The sequence below is a fragment of the Artemia franciscana genome, chromosome 5 (genome assembly GCF_032884065.1).
Source record: "Artemia franciscana chromosome 5, ASM3288406v1, whole genome shotgun sequence".
NCBI lineage: Eukaryota > Metazoa > Arthropoda > Branchiopoda > Anostraca > Artemiidae > Artemia > Artemia franciscana.
In genome coordinates this window covers 19,624,983-19,643,578 of record NC_088867.1, presented here as the reverse complement: position 1 = coordinate 19,643,578, position 18,596 = coordinate 19,624,983, and the positions used below count along the sequence as shown (strand labels likewise).

Genomic DNA, 18,596 nt, shown 5'->3' with positions numbered 1-18,596 from the left:
CTCTCTCTCTCTCTCTCTCTCTCTCTCTCTCTCTCTCTCTCTCTCTCTCTCTCTCTCTCTCTCTCTCTCTCTCTCTCTCTCTCTCTCTCTCTCTTTCTTTATTTCTTGCTTTCTTTCTTTCTTTCTTTCTTTCTCTCTTGATAGTGGGAAACTTGTAAATAACAATTTACAAGTAAATAACTTGTAAATAAAAGCATTTACAATTAGTTCAGTTTCTGTCAATTCGTTGGCCTTTGTGAAATTATTCCACATTCTAATATTATTTGCTAAATGTTGGCGTTGGATGGACTTGCGAAGGGCTACGGGCCCAATTTACGCCTTTGATAATATTAAGTACCCGAAGCCGAGGCTTCTCCCGGCCCTGGCACACGGCAGGCTTGTGTATATTTGATTCACTTGCGCATCAGAACTATCATTGCCTTATTTTTCAGTTGTAAGTCATGATATGTCAAATCAGCAATTTCAATTGAATTAAGAAATTTTTGCTGGATTTGTTTTCTCCTGGGACTCGTTGTGATTCTCATTGCTGCTTCTCTTCTCACCGTGGATTTCTTTACCCATTATTTTCGTTTGAGATTCGTTGTGTTGTTGGTTGTCGCATGTGTTCTAGCCCTAGATTTCGGTGGGCTTTATTTTTATGCATCATTGCCTCAGACATTTTTAATGCCTTTTGCATTAGCTGTTCAGATTCATTCAAAATCATGTGTAATTTTGCACGACGTTATACATACCGATAAAAATTATTTACCTGCTTTTCCCCAGTCGTCATATTTTCGCTTGAATTGTGTTGCATATTTCAGTAACCACCAGGAATGTTCCAATGCCTATGCCCTCTGAAATATCTAAATTACGCATTAGCAGGTTGGCAAATTAGCAATTTAGTTGAATTAAGAGATTATGTCGTCAATTCCGTTCTTACTCCCTGTTTATTCTTTACAGACGCTAAAATAACATGTTCCTTATTCCGTCGTAATTTCTAAAATATCTTAATTAAGCAAAAGCATAATTATCATTTTATTCTTTAGTTTTAAGTCACATTTTTGTTTGCATTTCAATTTGATTTTCGCTGTTTTTTATTCCTTGCTTTTTTTTTTTTTTTTTTTTTTTTTTTTTTTTTTTTTTTTTTTTTTTTTTTTTTTTTTTTTTTTTTTTTTTTTTTTTTTTTTTTTGCTGGTGAGGGTCATTTGTCGTCTTGTGCGATTTCGCACGTGTCAGATACTAAGAACCAAGGGTGTCCCTGCTTAGTCCCTACTCAAAACTTGCATTCAGAGAGCTAAAACAAACTCAAAGTAATGCCTTAAAATACAGTTTGTTCTAATAAAAAAACGAAGCTTCTGTTGGTTGGCCCAGGGACCCCGGTCAGCCCTATTAAGAACAAGGGTGCACCCAGGGGGTATGGTAAAGGGGCTGTAGCCCCCCGCTTCAAGAAAAAAATTAAATTATGTTTTTATATCTTATTTAATTTAATCTTATTCAAATCGGTTTAATCATTCATTCCTTAGTCCCTACTCAAAACTTGCATTCAAAGAGCTGAAACAAACTCAAAGTAGTGCCTTAAAATAAAGTTTTTTTCTAATAAAAAAACGAAGTTCTCTGTTGGTTGGCCCAGGGACCCCCGGTCAGCCCTCCCCCCATAATTATTTTTCTGAGTACGCCACTACTAAGAACCAGTTCTTCCACCCTGTTTATCCTTCACAGACTTACACACGCTAAACTAGCACGCTCCTTCATTCCATTGTATTTTTCTTTGTCTTCTAACCGCAGATTTCGTTGTGCAGCATCTTTGTTTGCAATTCAATGTCATTTTTGCAGTTTCTTGTTCCGTGTCTTTTTCTTGGCTGTTCAGAGCCTTTTGTCATGTTTCGTAATTTTGCATGCGTCATAGATACTAAAACTGATACAACCAACCCCACTTGTGAAGATTATCATAAATGATGATAGACCCATATCCGTAGTAATATCCATGTAGTATCTAAATAAAAGCCATAGTAATAATATTTCTTCTGGCAGCATTTCGCGAGAAAGATAATGTTCCCTCGTGGAGTTCAACATACCCATTCTACTTAATGTTATTCTTAAATCGATGGAAGTTTCACGGTAGGCTTTCTAGTTCGTATTTCAATATTTGACTTTGTAAATCTCTTCAACATATTATTAATATCTTAATTGTATTCTTTCAGAGAAAACAATGGAGATTCAAGTTTGAATGGAGGAAGTGCTCTTATTAATTTTAATAGTTTGGACAATGACATAAATTCAGAGATAAAGGACAAAAGTATCATTGGGGCTGAAACTTTGGTAGAGCTAAACCAGGAAATAGTGAAACCCGTGACTAGAGAATCTGAGGCTGCTGGTAAGTTATTTTAACTACATATAGTTCTCTGCGCATATTAGCCACGTATTTATTGCCTAAATAACCGGCAGCAGGCCTAAATAACTGGTTTTGTTCGCATCAAACACCCTAGAAAATATTTGCTGGTGGCGTGGAGAAAAAAAGTGCAAGGAGTTCGTCACAACACATGCAGTCTGTAGTTAAGTTAATACGTCCATGATATTAATTAAACTAGCAAGATCGGCTTTTTAAATTTATGTACTATTGCAAACATGTAGCAGAGGTAATCTGCTCGAAGCCAAGGCTGGTTGTAAAAAAAAGAGAGAGCCTCTAGAGCTATTGGTGTCGCAGAGGGCGGGGAATCTGTGTTAGGTTTCTGGATCGTTTTTACAGGGGTAAGTAGCTACTCTGTCCCCCAATAATGGTGTTTGTAAAAAAGAGCCACCAGAGCCGTTGCTGTCGCAGAGGGTGGGGAATCGATATTAGGTCGCTGGATTGTTTTTACAGGGGCAAGTAGCGACTCTTTTCACCAACAATACTGGTTGTAAACTCTTTTATCCAACCGTGTCTCATATTTAGATCAAACCTAAGAATTTATAATACAATGGAGCCTAAATGTGTGTTGTAAGTGGTTTTCTAGCGTAAAAATAAAGCATTTTTTTTTCGATGCTAGTGGGTCACTGGAAAATCATTCTATTTTAAAGGAAATTATTAAATCTAATGCCTTTTGTAATTAAAAAACGCAATATTTAACTTAAAATCACTTTTTTGATAAAAAATTACATTTTCGCATGGAAGATGATGATATAATTTAAAGGGTGTCTTGAGAAACGGTGAAGAAAAGGTAGTTCATTTTTACTAGTTAATGCTAAGATGAAGCCGAAGGCTTTTTACCTTTTTACTTTTTTTTTTTTTTTTTTTTACTCTTATACCTTCAATTTAAATGAAAGTTTTCATAGGGTATTCCAGAATTAGCCAATATTAGTCGAGACAGTTCAGCCCATCCTTAGGTATCCCTATACAAAAAGTGGCCGTCAAAAACTATAATGCGGGAACGGGTGTTGGTTTTGAACGACTGAAATCTCTGCAGAATAAATTTTGAGAATGGGTGGAGGGGTATGAATAATAATTGTATGGTCTGTTCCTCCTTAAAATATCATTTGAGCCGCTTGTAAGAAAAGAGACAAGTTCTACTGAAAAAGGAGTAAGTTCCTTCTAATCTGTGAGAACAGGAAAGATTAATGAAATTGACAGCAATTAAAACGCAATTAAAGATAATTAAATTGTAACGTCAGTAAAAGTAACTAAATTAAAACCTAATTAAAAGTGGTTAAAATAATCGTATTTCCAACTTATCATTCATTATGAATTTAGAGAATGACTTTAAAGCAAAGTATTATAGTTCCAAATACTTGCTTTTGAATAAAGCCCTGTATGGGGAATTAGTGTTAACTCGAAGTCTTTAGAACCATTAGAGCAAGCCACTGACAAAAAATTAAGTTAACAGCCTTGTTTTGTGGAGAATTGATAGGCTGTAAACAATTAATGACAACATGTGATATTTTTCTTTCAAACTAACGTCTGACTAACTCTCTTTCAAACTAATTCCCAGGAGGAGGCTGCCTCCTTATTTTAAATTAAAATCAAGTAGTTGTGGGCATCAAGTCATGGCTAATTGTAGAAAAAGCCATAACAGATAGTCCGATCGAGCGAGAGGCAAATCTGGCATAAGGCCTTAAAATAATCGAATTAAATGGTTAAAACAATCTTATTTCCTACTTACCATTCCAAATGAATTTAGAGAGTTACTTTAAGGCAAAGTATTATGAATTCCAGATATTAGCTTTTGAATAAAGACCTGCACGGAAAAGAGTGTTAACTCGAAGTCTTTAGAACCATTAGAGCAAGCCACTGACAAAAATTAAATTAACAGCCTTGTTTTGTGGAGGATTGATAGGCTGTAAACAATTAATGACAACATGTGATATTTTTCTTTCAAACTAACGTCTGACTAACTCTCTTTCAAACTAATTCCCAGGAGGAGGCTGCATCCTTATTTTGAATTAAAATCAAGTAGTTGTGGGCATCAAGCCATGGCTAATTGTAGAAAAAGCCATAACAGATAGTCCGATCGAGCGAGAGGCAAATCTGGCATAAGGTCTTAAAACAATCGAATTAAATGGTTAAAACAATCTTATTTCCTACTTACCATTCCAAATGAATTTAGAGAGTTACTTTAAGGCAAAGTATTATGAATTCCAGATATTAGCTTTTGAATAAAGACCTGCACGGAAAAGAGTGTTAACTCGAAGTCTTTAGAACCATTAGAGCAAGCCACTGACAAAAATTAAGTTAACAGCCTTGTTTTGTGGAGGATTGATAGGCTGTAAACAATTAATGACAACATGTGATATTTTTCTTTCAAACTAACGTCTGACTAACTCTCTTTCAAACTAATTCCCAGGAGGAGGCTGCATCCTTATTTTGAATTAAAATCAAGTAGTTGTGGGCATCAAGCCATGGCTAATTGTAGAAAAAGCCATAACAGATAGTCCGATCGAGCGAGAGGCAAATCTGACATAAGGCCTTAAAACAATCGAATTAAATGGTTAAAACAATCTTATTTCCTACTTACCATTCCAAATGAATTTAGAGAGTTACTTTAATGCAAAGTATTATGAATTCCAGATATTAGCTTTTGAATAAAGACCTGCACGGAAAAGAGTGTTAACTCGAAGTCTTTAGAACCATTAGAGCAAGCCACTGACAAAAATTAAGTTAACAGCCTTGTTTTGTGGAGAATCGACAGGCTGTAAACAATTAATGACAACATGTGATATTTTTCGTTCAAAGTAACGTCTAATTAACTTTCTTTCAAACTAATTCCTACGAAGTGTCTGAGTCTAAGCTAGTGAAAACTTCATATTTACGCCCTAATTCTCGAACTTTCCTAAAGAGAAACTTCTATTAGAAGGATTCCTCTTTCTTTATCTGTGTAGTCTCTATAGTTTTGGTAGTCTGTACCTATTGACCCGAAGTGTCAACTTCTTTGAAAATGATTTTCATAAGCAGGGCCGTATCCAAGATTTCTTTCTAGGGGTAGGGAGGGGGGGTTAACAAAAGGATTTCTTTCGGCGAGGAAGGGGTGCAAAAAAAGACCTTAAAAACGCATCAAAAATTTATTTATATTCATTTTTGTTAAGCTCTTACGTGTCGGGCTCAAACCCCCTCCCACCTGGATACGGCCTTGTTCCTGAGCATTAGTCTGTTGAAGTACCTTGTCGAATATTCAAATATTCGAATATTAAACCTTGTCGAATATGAAGTACCTGAAAATGTTTATTTAAGTTTTTCTGCTAGTAATATTTTTTTAGATCTTTTGATGTGATTGTGGAGTCGAAAAGATGGAGGTAGCTGATGATAACTGAAGGTGAAAAGTGATAAAAAAAAAGCAGGTGTCGTTTTTTTGTGATTTTTTTAAATTTTTGTCGACTTCTATGGCATATATTATTAGTTAAATCCGTATTTTACTCAAGTGAATATTTGTTGAGGATTGATAGTTGCCGTGTCTCTTTTGCGACGGCTGAAAAAGATGGTAAAAGTAGTGAATTTAGGAATTCAGAATTTGTTAATAGACGCGGGACTTTCATTTATGTGAAAAATGCGTTGTAAAGCGAGTTAGTTTCTTCTTTTTTCTGAGTCTCGCTTTGTGATCTGCCTTGCTTTTATTAGTTTTTTTAAGTATTTGCAGTTCCCAATTTGTTATGTATTTTCAATAAATTAGAATCCTGTTTTTTTTTTTAAACTAAAATATGAAGAATAATTGACCTTTGAAAATTTTGTATGGACACTAAATTGAAAGAAAACATAGAGGAAATTAAAATATTTACTTTTTCCTGGTTTTGACTTCAATGTAGTGATCATCTGGTGGTGAAATTGTCCTGGGCCTTCCAGCTTTTGAATTTCAAAGATGTGTTCAAGTAAATTTTAATATGAAGTAAAATTTTTCATTTTGATTCGTGTCCTTTTTTCCTTTCTGCGTTAATCCTTGTTGTTGGACACTTAGAAAATTTTATAAATATCTTCTTCATTAATTACTAATAAAATGCTTCGTGTTAGGTATGAGAAGAATTTAAAACCCAAAATAAATATAGTTGATATGGGATAATTTCATCCATATATTTATTTTCTTTTAAATCTATGTTGAGTTCGCCGTATGTTCTGCGAACCCAATGGGATATTATGTATGTTTTTTTGTAAACACCAATAATTTATTCGGTGAAATGGTGGTGGAGGGGGACTTGACGGGGAAGAGGGTCTCACTCACGTATTTTCCTGTAAAATGCTTTGATCAAACTAACATGGATAGAATTATATTCCAGTAGGTCAATTAAGCAAAAAACGGGACATTTTCCATTAACAAACATTTTCTAACATATAATAGAATCGCAATTTACATAAAACATACAATATATATAACAAAAATAAATTAAGAAAAACGAAACCAAAATTTCCATTCTAATATGTGAAGCATGGCATGTTACTTTTACTTTCAATGTTTGAGAATTTCAGTGTATAACCTGTTGGAATTTCTCTTTCTTATAAGATATAATACATATTATAAGATATATATATATATATATATATATATATATATATATATATATATATATATATAAAAGGTCAACATATATATCTATGATATATTGACCTTATTTCTAAATAAAATAGAGTTTATATAAAGAACTTAAGCTGTTTTAAAATTGGGAAACTGCCTTATTTTACTAAGTTGTAGATGTAAGCTGAATATATTATGAGATGTGCTCGTCGAAAATTGCTCTAAGGCATACCCCCCCTCCTCCTTAGTGTTTGCCATTTATTTTTGTTCTTCATACAAAATAATCATAATAAATTATCCTAATGGAATAATTGACATGTAGTTAAGCGTTGCTTTCATTCTAGTTGATTCGAACTCTAATTAATTATATAAACTGATTAATCCAGAACCAAATTGATGGAAGATAAACTGGTTTTTCATTACCCTCATTATTTACGCACACTGCCGTGATTTTTTTTTTTTTTCTTTCTTTTTTTTTTTTTTTTTTTTTTTTTGAAGGACAATTATAAGTTAACGGAAAAAAGACTTAATGATTTATTGAAATCAAATAAATAATTTTAGTGATGTATTCAGTTTTTCATGCTTAGATCTTCTTTTTTAACCATTCGTGATATGTACCCTTGGCTAACCCTATATATTCCATGTATTTGACGTTTCCTTATTATCTCTGTTACGCTTTTGTTATTGTAAATATTATCAGGTAGTCGTTCCCAGTACAGAAAAAGAATTGGTGCTATGTTTTCTTAAAAATTTGTTCGATTTATCTTTTGCTGATATAGCGATAATAAACTATAAAAAGTTAAAAAAAAAATGTTTACTTTTAAATGACCAGGCTTTCCATTCATTTTTAGATATAATATATACATCTACGAAATCCAGCGTTCAAATGTCGTGTTGGTTCTGGTGGTTGATATGAAAGTCAAACGTAGTAATGCTAACATTATTTGGGAGGCTTTGTCCCATCCAAGAACTAAGCAGTAGGTCTTTATGTTCGAAGGAAACTTTGGAAAAGAATTCTCGGGTTCCATTGAAAATCGGCTGAAAGGTCCTGTTCGCTATGTCAGCCCAGTTGTGATTTTATTCTAATTCTTCTCTATATGTTTTTTTTCTCAAAAAATTACTATAATATCAAAAATATTCAAAATCTTTTTGTAATAAATATTTTTGATTCTTCTTCCTTTGCCTGTAATTTATCCCCTAAAAGACAGTGTAAGATTAGAAATTTGGGAAATGAGGGTGTTTTCAGAACAGAAAAATCAACAAGGTCTTATGGCATATTGCGCTATTTGAACAATTTTATAGGTATCTTTAACTTATCTTCTTTCTTTTTGCTTTTTGTTATTTATCATCTATAGTTATATTATGATGATTTTGTTATTTATTATGTAGTTACTCCATTAAAACGTCACTTACACTCGATTTTTCATAGATTGAAGGGATTTCAGCCAAATCATCCCTTCTTATTGAAAAAAAAAGTGACTCGGATATCCTGAGATGTCCTTCCTCTGTAAAGAAGCCACTGGTAACTGCAATTTATCACCCCACATTTCTGTAGTAGGAAAAAAATGTACAAAACTTAAACATTAAAAAATTCTCTTAAAGAAAATATAAAATGTTTTGTTTAATAATCTGAATTTAAGGGAAAATATTAGAGAGTCGACTCCATAAATTCCAATTTTCTTTTTACATAAATTCCAATTTGTAATTAAAATCGATATTAACCTTCAAGAAAAAGCAGAAAATGAAGGTGTTTTGAAATTTAGTGTATAAACAAGAACAACATCCAAAGGAGAGGCTGTTAAAAAAAAGCTACAATAGTGTAATTTTCCAAAAAAGAAACATTTTTATGTTAATGTTTGTCAAGTTTCACACGAATATTGGGTTTTATGCTCTAAAATAATGGCCTTCCTTTCAAACAACGTTCGCTAAAAAAAATAGATTTGGTTATTCATGCAATTGCTGTGGCATAATTTGGAGTTTGCTTTTGTGAAAATCACCACTGTTCATTTCCGTCTTTTCTGGCTGTTATATTCTATCTCTGGGTATATATTATAGTAATAATTGCGTAGTGGCTCAATTTATTTGTATATCCCAATTTCTTTTGTTTTTAAAAATATTTTATGAATTGTATATATGCTGTTAAATAAATGGTTCTAATAATTACGTGCCTTTTGTTTCATTGATGGTTCTTTGTTTGTATAAAATACTTTCACACCTTATTAATAGGTCTTATCCATAGCTGTTTCTTGAATTTTCCAAAATGTAGATTTACAATCAGGACCGTTTCCAGGATTTTTTTTTTTGGGGGGGGGGGGGGGTACAAGAGGATTCGTTTTCGGTGGGTTACAAAAAAGACTTTATAAACGTATTAAATATTTGAGGAATCGACATCTTGATGAGATGAACTGTAGATAACTTCACTCCGATGATCATTGAATGTATCACGAGAGAAAGCAAGAAGCCCCCTCCGCTAATGCAGGCTTACTAGTTCTTTTTTTTTGTTTTTTTTTCAAGATCTGGAAGAATTAAAGATTTAAAGCCGAACTGGCTAGCCAAAACGAAAACAAAGAGAGAGAAAAATCGGAAGAAGATGAAAACACGGTTGTTTCAGTGTTCTCATTGAAGCAACCATATTTAGCTTTTGTGGTGCTCAATCATAGTAGCAACTATTGTATATATATATATATATATATATATATATATATATATATATATATATATATATATATATATATATATATATACTATTGTTGTTGTTTTTTTATTTCATGGTTTTATATTTTATTCAATTTCAGGTTATTTTATCTTTGTTTCTTAGCGTTGGAGACGCGTTGTTCATTCAATGAAATATCTCGTTTGTTTTCTTCGTCCTGAGATTTTTCTATCTCTTTGTTTTTAAGATCTTAACATTTTCGTGCGCAAACAGACAACTATGACAATTTCGCTTTTAGGATCAATGCGAAGGGGAAATTTATTTAGGTTGTATCTACGGTAATTTAACAGGGGAAGATAGGGATTAAAAACTGTCAGGTCTACTAACAGTGCAGCGTCTGGCGACTTCATTAAAAGAGTGGAAATTTTCAAACAAAATTTGATATTTTTTACGATTCATCTACAATATCATAGGACGAAATCAGAAATTTCCTTGTGAGAGAGAGAGAGAAAATTTAGCGAGAAAAAAAAAATACAAAAAAGGTGATCCCCAAAAGACCTCGTTTTGATGGCCTTCTCCAAACTAGTTACAAATACTTAATAATATATTCTCCATTTAAAAAAATGAAGCACCTAAACAAGTGCTCTTAAGAGCCATACAAACTTAAATGACCTACTACCTCTATAAGTGATAATTAATCAGCATTCACTTATTTCCAAGAATTATTTACAGACAAAATCCAGTCTGCAGAGAGTAGGCCTAATCAAACAGTTCGTGATAACGTCCAGGAGCGACATTAAAACTTAAAACGAACAGAAATTACTCCGTATATGAAATGGGTTGTCCCCTCCGTAATCCCTCGCTCTTTACGCTAAAGTTTGACTCTTTGCCACAATTCTACTTCTTAAAACAATTAAAAGCTTTAGCGTAAAGAGCGAGGGATTGCAGAGGGGACAACCCATTTCATATACGGAGTAATTTCTGTTCGTTTTAATGTCGCTCCTTACTTTCAGTCAGAAAAACTAGTTTTTTTATAATTTAAATTTAGATTAAAAAGACCCTGGCAAATTAAGTAGTTTGATCGACTTCGAGCTGAAAGGCCTAGTGGTAACAGAATTCTTCTTTCGACACCCTCTCCTACATTTTAAAGTACCGAGAAGACATTTATGGGGCAATGTTTGCTGAAAAAAAAAATCGCCTACCGCTAGATGACGTTTCTTCTAACCTCTCTGTACTCTCTGCCGCAGGTGAAATGTGCTGTGCTTTACACTGAATTATTGGTTACAAAGCATTCAAATTAACGGTTTACTGTAAGGCAGAGGATGCCTAAACGCAGTGAACTGCGGGTCTTTGATTTCTGCTGGTGCCGGATTAGGAGAACACAACGGTTTTGGTCTCAAGAGATGAGTTGCACCCATGTTCCAGAATTTTTGAGAGTATTTTCAGGAGGAGGGAAAATCTGAACTTTCCACATAAAGTTCTTATGCACAGATATCTTTTTTTTGTTCCTTTTTTTTCTGCCTTGGTGTAATTTTCTTATGTGATACATATTTTACCAGTTCATAGAGCCTATTGTCAAATCATCCTATGCCTTCTCATTATAGACCATGTCCTGCTGTCTGAAGGGATTGGAACATTGGAACCGCTTTTTCATAATCCTTTTTGCGAAAAGAGAAACTGTTATTTGTTTCTTAAATGAATATTTTAATATGTAGGCTAAATAATTTTTAAAAAAATTCCATCTACCATATTTTATTATAATTGTTAATTACGATAAAATAATAATTATTTATTTATCTTAGAATTACCTTAAACATCAATATGAAATATGGAAATATTGGAAGTTTCTGATACAGCTGTTGCATTTAAGTAAACTCTGATGATATGACCTCAAAACATCACTAAAATATGTGGTTTCAAAAATTGGCTTTTTTATTTCAAATAGTGAACATCATAAAAATACATCGTAATATTGATTGGGGCCTTGATGTATTTGCGCTGTTTTTAAATAATGACTTTCTTAAATTTCTGATTCCAACATGTATGATACGGACAATTGTTTGCTATCTTTGCATAACCTTGCTGTTACGCTTAAAGGCCGTGTCTGATACTTCCACAGTCTGGAGATAATTGCCAAAAGCGTATTCTAAGCAGTTATAAAAAGGAAGGATTAGTAGTATAATTTAAATCGGAGTATAATCAAATTGTGGTCAAATATATAGTGTCCTTCACTATATAGTGCCAGATCAAAATCAACTCAGTTCAATTTTACAGATTGGGGAAGAAGTCCATCTTCTTCCTTGATAACTGTATTTTTGTGTCTATTTTTTTAACTTGCCTTTTCTTTAAAATTCGGGTGTTTCCACTTCCTGGACACAATTTTAAGTAATCTTGCTTGAAATCATAAAAAAGCTTAATTGGAACAAAAATATTTCGTTTGATGGTGAAATTGAAGTAACTACTAAGGTTACTAACAATTCCATTGGACCAAACCGCGAGTTTAACCCTGCTTCAAAGACTCCTCGTCAGTTCTACTTTGCCAAGAGCTTTACCCTTTACTCAATGGCACGAAGTTTCCACTTCGTGCAGATCTGTACATATTTACTAAATAGACTTAAACTATGTAGTAAGTAGATTTTAAGTGAGCAAACACAGGCGGTTGATGTAATATAGGAACTAAGCCTGTCTTTGAACATTTTAAAGGAAACCAAAGAAGAATGCTTGCTATCGCAATTCATCAGTGAGTTCGGGAAATAGACCTCTTTCTTGGACATACAGTTTTTGCTGATTGCAGGAACTTATGCAAATGTATATTACATGTAAACTAAATTGTGAGTATCTGAAGAGCATTGGAAACTTATAATAAAGTAAGATTTTTTACTTCAACATTGGTTTCATTAGAATTCAAGCCCCAATGTAGTCAGCGTTACTCAACTAGAGTGTTAAGTATGCATACCTAACGTACTTCCGCCCCATTTAGGAATATACGTGCCCTGTTTGGGCACCCCCAGCACTTAGAACAGTGTATCTTGGTCAGGAGCTTGAATCGGTTCAGAAGTCAGCGGTATCGAGCATCTTGGCCCGTCGTGACATCCCCTACAAAAAGTCTCTGGAAGTACCAGGACTGCCGTCACTCCAAAACCGGTATGACACTGATAATGAGTTTTGGAAAGTTCTTGCTTTCTAAATCTTAGCACCGTGACATTCTACCTGATCAACCTCTAAAATTAAGAACGAGTAAGCAAGATAAGTTAGTTCCAGTTAAAGCAAGATAAAACTGAAATGGTAATTCTTTCGTCCCGGTTTTCGTCGATATGTACAATAAGTGTTAATGTTTATAGTTTGATTTATATTTACAAGTGTAGTTTGATTCGAATATGTTGTAAAGAAACGTAAATCAGTGATAGCTGCTGAGTTTTTGCTATTAAACCTGTCTACTACTACTACTACTACGAACTCAAAAATTTCAAACCAAGCCCAATTTTAGTTTATCAAGCTATTTCTTCAAAATTCTTAGCTGTTTTTACTGTAAAATAACCAAAAACAAAAATATATTAAAACTTAAGATAAAATAATATAAACACTAAAGGTAACTAAAAAAACTATTTATTAAAAATTTTAATATTTTAAAGATTCTTTTTTATATAAAACCATTTTTTACTAATTAGAAAATAGTCAAGTCTAAGGTTTATCCAAAATTCAGCCTAGATGAAACGAAAACCGCTTAATGTGTCCTTTTGACAATAGTGGCTCTTACATCTATGTTTCAAAGCAAATGGTTTCAAGCAAGAGTGAAAATTAGATTCAAAGATCTTTCTTACTCAGACCACGTCGCACTAGAATGAGTATCAGAATTCCGTAGTTCAAATCTTAGAGCTTGCAAAATTTAATTGACGTCATTCTAATGTTTAAATAATTTTAAATGTTGCAAAGAGAAAGAAATGTTAAAACACTGGTCTTTTTCCAACGATATTTGAAGGGTTGAAGTTGTTAATTTTTTTATAATTTGGATTAGTGTAAAAAGGGTATTTCGTTTTGATGCTTAATTATCAAAGAAAATTTATGATTTTGAATTACAGTCACTATGAGCCAAATTACAAATTATGAGGATCTTCTTGTACATTTTCAGCATTTCTCAAATTATCCCGGTCGAACTTTTTTATTCTACTAGAGAATTTATGCTCTTATTTTTAAGTTTTACAGCAATTCTGTCGTATAAAAGCAATTTGTCATTTCCCTAGTTGACAAGTGATGCTCCTCTGTTAAGTATATATGAAAAGAAGTACATTTAGCTATCTTAAATTACACATGTTCATAAGGGGGGGGGGGGGTGAGGGAATTACTATACATATTAGCAACTATGTCTTTAGGGAAATTAAACACCTCAACTCCCCTAATTATGCAATTGGTCCATTATACTTCAAAACTAAATGCTCCTCTAAAAATAAATAGAAAGGAATTGTGTTAAATGGTTGCCAATAAGACACCTAAGTCAAACAGTTCGTGGTAACGAACTGTAGTAAGGAGCGACTTTGCTCAATAGTAACCAAAACTCTAAAAAATGGAATTTTGGTACCAATAGCTACATCAAAAGAATCGCATTTTAATGCTGATTTTAAATATATAAGTTTCATCAAGTTTAGTCTTTACCCATCAAAAGTTACGAGCCTGAGAAAATTTGCGTTATTTTAGAAAATAGGGGGAATCCCCCCTAAAAGTCATAGAATCTTAACGAAAATCACACCATTAGATTCAGCGTATCAGAGAACCCTACTGTAGAAGTTTCAAGCTCCTATCTACAAAAATATGGAATTTTATATTTTTGTCCAGAAGGCAGATCACGGATGCGTGTTTATTTGTTTGTTTTTTTTTGTTTTTTTTTTGTTTTTGTTTTTTTTCCAGGGGTGATCGTATCGACCCAGTTGTCCTAGAATGTTGCGAAAGGGCTCATTCTAACGGAAATAAAAAGTTCTAGTGCCCTTTTAAAGTGACCAAAAAAATTGGAGGGCACCTAGGCCCCCTCCCGCGCTAATTATTTTCCCAAAGTCAACGGATCAAAATTCTGAGATAGCCATTTTATTCAGCGTAGTCGAAAAACCTTATAACTATGTCTTTGGGGACGACTTACTCCCCCACAGTCCCTGTGGGAGGTGTTACAAGTTAAAAACTTTGACCAGTGCTTACATATAGTAATGGTTATTGGGAAGTGTACAGGCGTTTTCAGGAGGATTTTTTGGTTGGAGGCAGGGGTTGAGAAGAGGGGGATATGCTGGGGGAACTTTCCATCGAGGAATTTGTCATGGGGGAAGAAAATTTCCATGAAGGGAGCGCAGGATTTACTAGCATTACTTAAAAAAAAAACAATGAAAAAATAAATATGAAAAAGTTTTTTTTCACGCTGGAAGTAAGCAGCAGCATTAAAACTTAAAACGAACAGAAATTATTACCTATATAAGGGGCTCACCTCCTCCTAATACCTCGCTATTTATGCTAAAGCATTTTTAGTAATTTCAACTATTTATTCTGCGGCTTTTGTGATTCAGGGGTCATTTTTAATGAATTGGGACAAAATTTAAGCTTCAGTGTAAAGAGCGAGGTACTGACGAGGGGGCGAACCCCCTCATGTATGTAATAAAAACATGAGAATACAAAAGTTCTTTACGTAAGCTAATTTATAAGTTACGTATATCTTCTACTTATAAAAAGATTCGTAAAAAATTAAAAGTTCTAGTTGCCTTTTTAATTAACCGAAAATCGGTGGGCAACTAGGCTTCCTCCCCCGCTCTTTTTTTCTCAAAATCATTCGATCAAAAATATGAGAAAGCCATTTGGCCAAAAAAATAAATATACAAATTTCGTTTTAATTATTCCTCTGTGGAGAGCCAAAATGAAAACATGCATTGATTCAAAAAGGTTCAGAAATTAAATAAAAAAAAAACAAGTTTTTAAAATGAAAGTAAGGAGCGACATTAAAACTTAAAACGAACAGAAATTACTCCGTATATGAAAGGGGCTTTTCCTTCTCAATGCCCCGCTCTTTACGCTAAAGTTTTTTACTGTTTTAAAATGTAGAGTTAAAAGAAAGACTCAAACTTTAGCGTAAAGAGCGGGGCGTTGAGAAGGAAAAGCCGCTTTCATATACGGAGTAATTTCTGTTCGTTTTAAGTTTTAATGTCGCTCCTTACTTTCATTTTAAAAACTTGTTTTTTTAATTAATAATATACTGAGAACGACTGGGGGTATTAAGTTGAAACTTTTGGGTATACTGCTATTAATACTTCTGTTCTTGCAATTGAAATAAATAAAACGAGTGTAAGTATATCCAGGGTGTCCAAGAGCATAAATAGAATCTTTTGGGAATGATATTAAGTTTTTTTTTTTCAGGTCAACTTCAGAAGGAACAAAATTAATAAAAAAAAAAAAAATGCACTTGTATCGGGATTAAAAATTTTTGAAAAAGTTTTTGCAACACACAAATAGTGACCCATACTCTGGATTCTCATCTTTTCAGAAAACTGAAAAGATGTACAGTATTTTTTCCATGAAAAAGACTATGTCAATAAAAAACGAACAGGAATTCATTTAAAAAAGTTTTTCCACAAGACCAGTTTATCAAAAAAAAAAATAAGGAGCTCTATTAAGCCAAGAATGAGCAAAAATAAAGTCAAATAATCTTCCAAGCTTAAAACTACCACAAATCACTATCAATAAATAAATGAGATTCAAAACAAATAAAAATTACAATAAGTAGACGAGTAAAACTCAAAACGAGCAAAAATTAACATGAGTAGGGCTAACCCTTATGCTTTCTTTAAACCAGACCACAATTTGCGCTTTATTGAAAACAAAATACACTTGAAATGTTTTCACCTTTTTTAATTTCATAAATGAAATATATCAAAACCTTAACGAAGAATTGTCAGTATATGTCAATTTAACTGACAATCCACAGTCATTTGTTTGTTTGCTTTTCAGTAAAGTGCAACTTGTGCTCTGGTCTTGAAAAAGCATAAGTGTTATTAGTCCTACTCATTATAATTTTTGCTTGTTTTGAGTTTTACTTGGCTAATTATTGCAATTTCTGTTTGTTTCGAGTTTCATTTATTTATTGATAGTAATTTGTGGTATTTTTACGCTTGGAAAATTATTTGACTTTATTTTTGCTCATTCTTGGTTTAATGGAGCTCTTTCAGTTTATTTGAAAAACTTGTATTGTGGAAAAATGTTTTTGAATTAGCACTACGCAGTAATACCGCCAAAAGCATTTGTTTTAAATACGCATTAATCCTGTTAGCCAGGGAAGGCACAAAAGTTGGATTTTTTACTCTGGTAATCTGGAATCAGAAATTGTCAACCATACTTTTAACTATAGACTAAAAATGGAAAATAAGTTACTTCTCATGGATAACAGAATTAATAAAATAGAAAAATGACAGTTTTTCGCTGTATTCTACAGATAATGATGTGTTAAAACACCGTCTCTACAGTAGAAAAATTACATTATAAAGTAATATTGAACCAGATCATTACTGCGGGGTAATTTAACGTTCTTTCCCCATTAGATGTAAGATGACGTTAGAATTTCTTCAAAAAATTCTAATTTTCCTTAAGGCTAGCTCAAGATCAAGGAATTTTTGTCTACAATCCTTACTTATACACTGCCATCTACAACTATGCAAAGATACCAATGCAAGATCAATGGAACTGAAGATGATTGGATAGATTTTTATATTGTTGGAAGTATTGCTTATGAGAAATGTATTCATTTTTATTAAAGTTGTTCCAGTAGGATTATACTTAATGCTAGCCTAGCTTTACTTCGAGATATTTGAGATAAACCATAAAAATTGCATCATTATAGCTTATTTGAGAGAAAATTAAAATCAGGTAGGAACTGAAACCTAAGTTTTAGCCTAGACCCTCAGCTAGTTGGATCAAATAGGCTAGTTAAACTTTAACGTTAGTCTAGGCCTAGACCAGGGGCGTAATTACCTGTGAGACAGGCAGGCATCTGACCCTCCCAGACCTTGGTTTGACCCTCCCCCTACTGAAATATATTTTCTTCAAAAAACTTGTCAATTAGCTAAACTAGCATTTTACAATTTTCTTAAGTAGGCTATATTTTTACCTTTGTGGTATAAGCCTATGTGGCTCATTTTTCAGTTTTCACTGTCATTTTGACATTATTTGGTAGAATTAGCTCTAACTTTGCCCTCCCCCCTTCCCACAGGATTTTCAAAAAATTATGCTGCAACCAAGACAAAGCTAGGTCAAAATTGAGTAAATCCTTCAATGTTTCAATTAATTTTCAGCTAAAAGGTGAACATAGGCCAGTAAATCTGTATCTGATAACCTGATGAAATTGAATGTATCACTTGATGCTTTTATTATGCTCTTTCATAACATGGCATAAGTCTGGAATCAGGCTATTAAGAAGGATGCATTTTAAAGTAATGACTCATAGACTTACTTCATTATATGCAGAATAATTGGGTAAAATTCTAGTTGAGTGACTTCTTGCTATCTCAGAAAGGGGTTAGGTTAGGAAAATGAAACATTCAGGGATGGGTCTACAGGCTAAAGTATATCTTGGGAAGGTATTTTAAAATGCCCACCTTCAATCCTTCTTCCTCTAGAGAGCCCTGAAATTTACCTACATGACAGGTCTATACCTATTGAAATTTTGACAAAACAACATTTTACCTTAATTTTCAGTGACCAGTTGCTTTTTCTTTGCCTTTAGTTTTGAAAATGCAATTTCTGTTGTTTGAGTAGAATTCTGAGCCATATCAATGTTTTTTTTTCAAAATTTAGGAAATGTATTTGTATATCTTTAAAACCTTATAAATTGGGATTAAGCAGAGTTGTAATGCTGAAAACAATTTTATTGTGCTTCATTCAAGCAGAAGATCTATTTTGCAAGGTTTCACTTTTATAACACACATATTTTGAAGGTCACTGCTCTTTAGAGGGAAAAGGAATGAAGGTATGTA

At 33.1% G+C, this 18,596-nt stretch overlaps 2 protein-coding genes across 11 annotated transcripts in view; both read left to right on the top strand.

Annotated features, from left to right (window-relative positions):
- LOC136027069 (ensconsin-like) overlaps positions 1-6,596 on the top strand; it is a 171,168-nt gene extending 164,572 nt beyond the window's left edge. For 7 of the 8 annotated variants that reach the window (XM_065704006.1, XM_065704005.1, XM_065704004.1 and 4 more), the window contains 2 exons: positions 2,181-2,353; positions 5,707-6,596. In XM_065704006.1, the coding sequence (XP_065560078.1) occupies positions 2,181-2,353; positions 5,707-5,720 (187 nt within the window). In that variant the 3' untranslated portion in view covers positions 5,721-6,596. The remainder of the gene's footprint in view (positions 1-2,180; positions 2,354-5,706) is intronic. The other variant, XM_065704003.1, reaches the window with a different exon arrangement.
- Positions 6,597-17,261: 10,665 nt separating this feature from the next.
- The window catches only part of LOC136027066 (polypeptide N-acetylgalactosaminyltransferase 5-like), a 63,762-nt gene continuing 62,427 nt past the window's right edge, over positions 17,262-18,596 (top strand). For 2 of the 3 annotated variants that reach the window (XM_065703996.1, XM_065703997.1), the window contains exon 1: positions 17,262-17,361. In XM_065703996.1, the coding sequence (XP_065560068.1) occupies positions 17,360-17,361 (2 nt within the window). In that variant the 5' untranslated portion in view covers positions 17,262-17,359. Of the gene's footprint in view, positions 17,491-18,596 lie in introns of all 3 variants that reach the window. The other variant, XM_065703998.1, reaches the window with a different exon arrangement.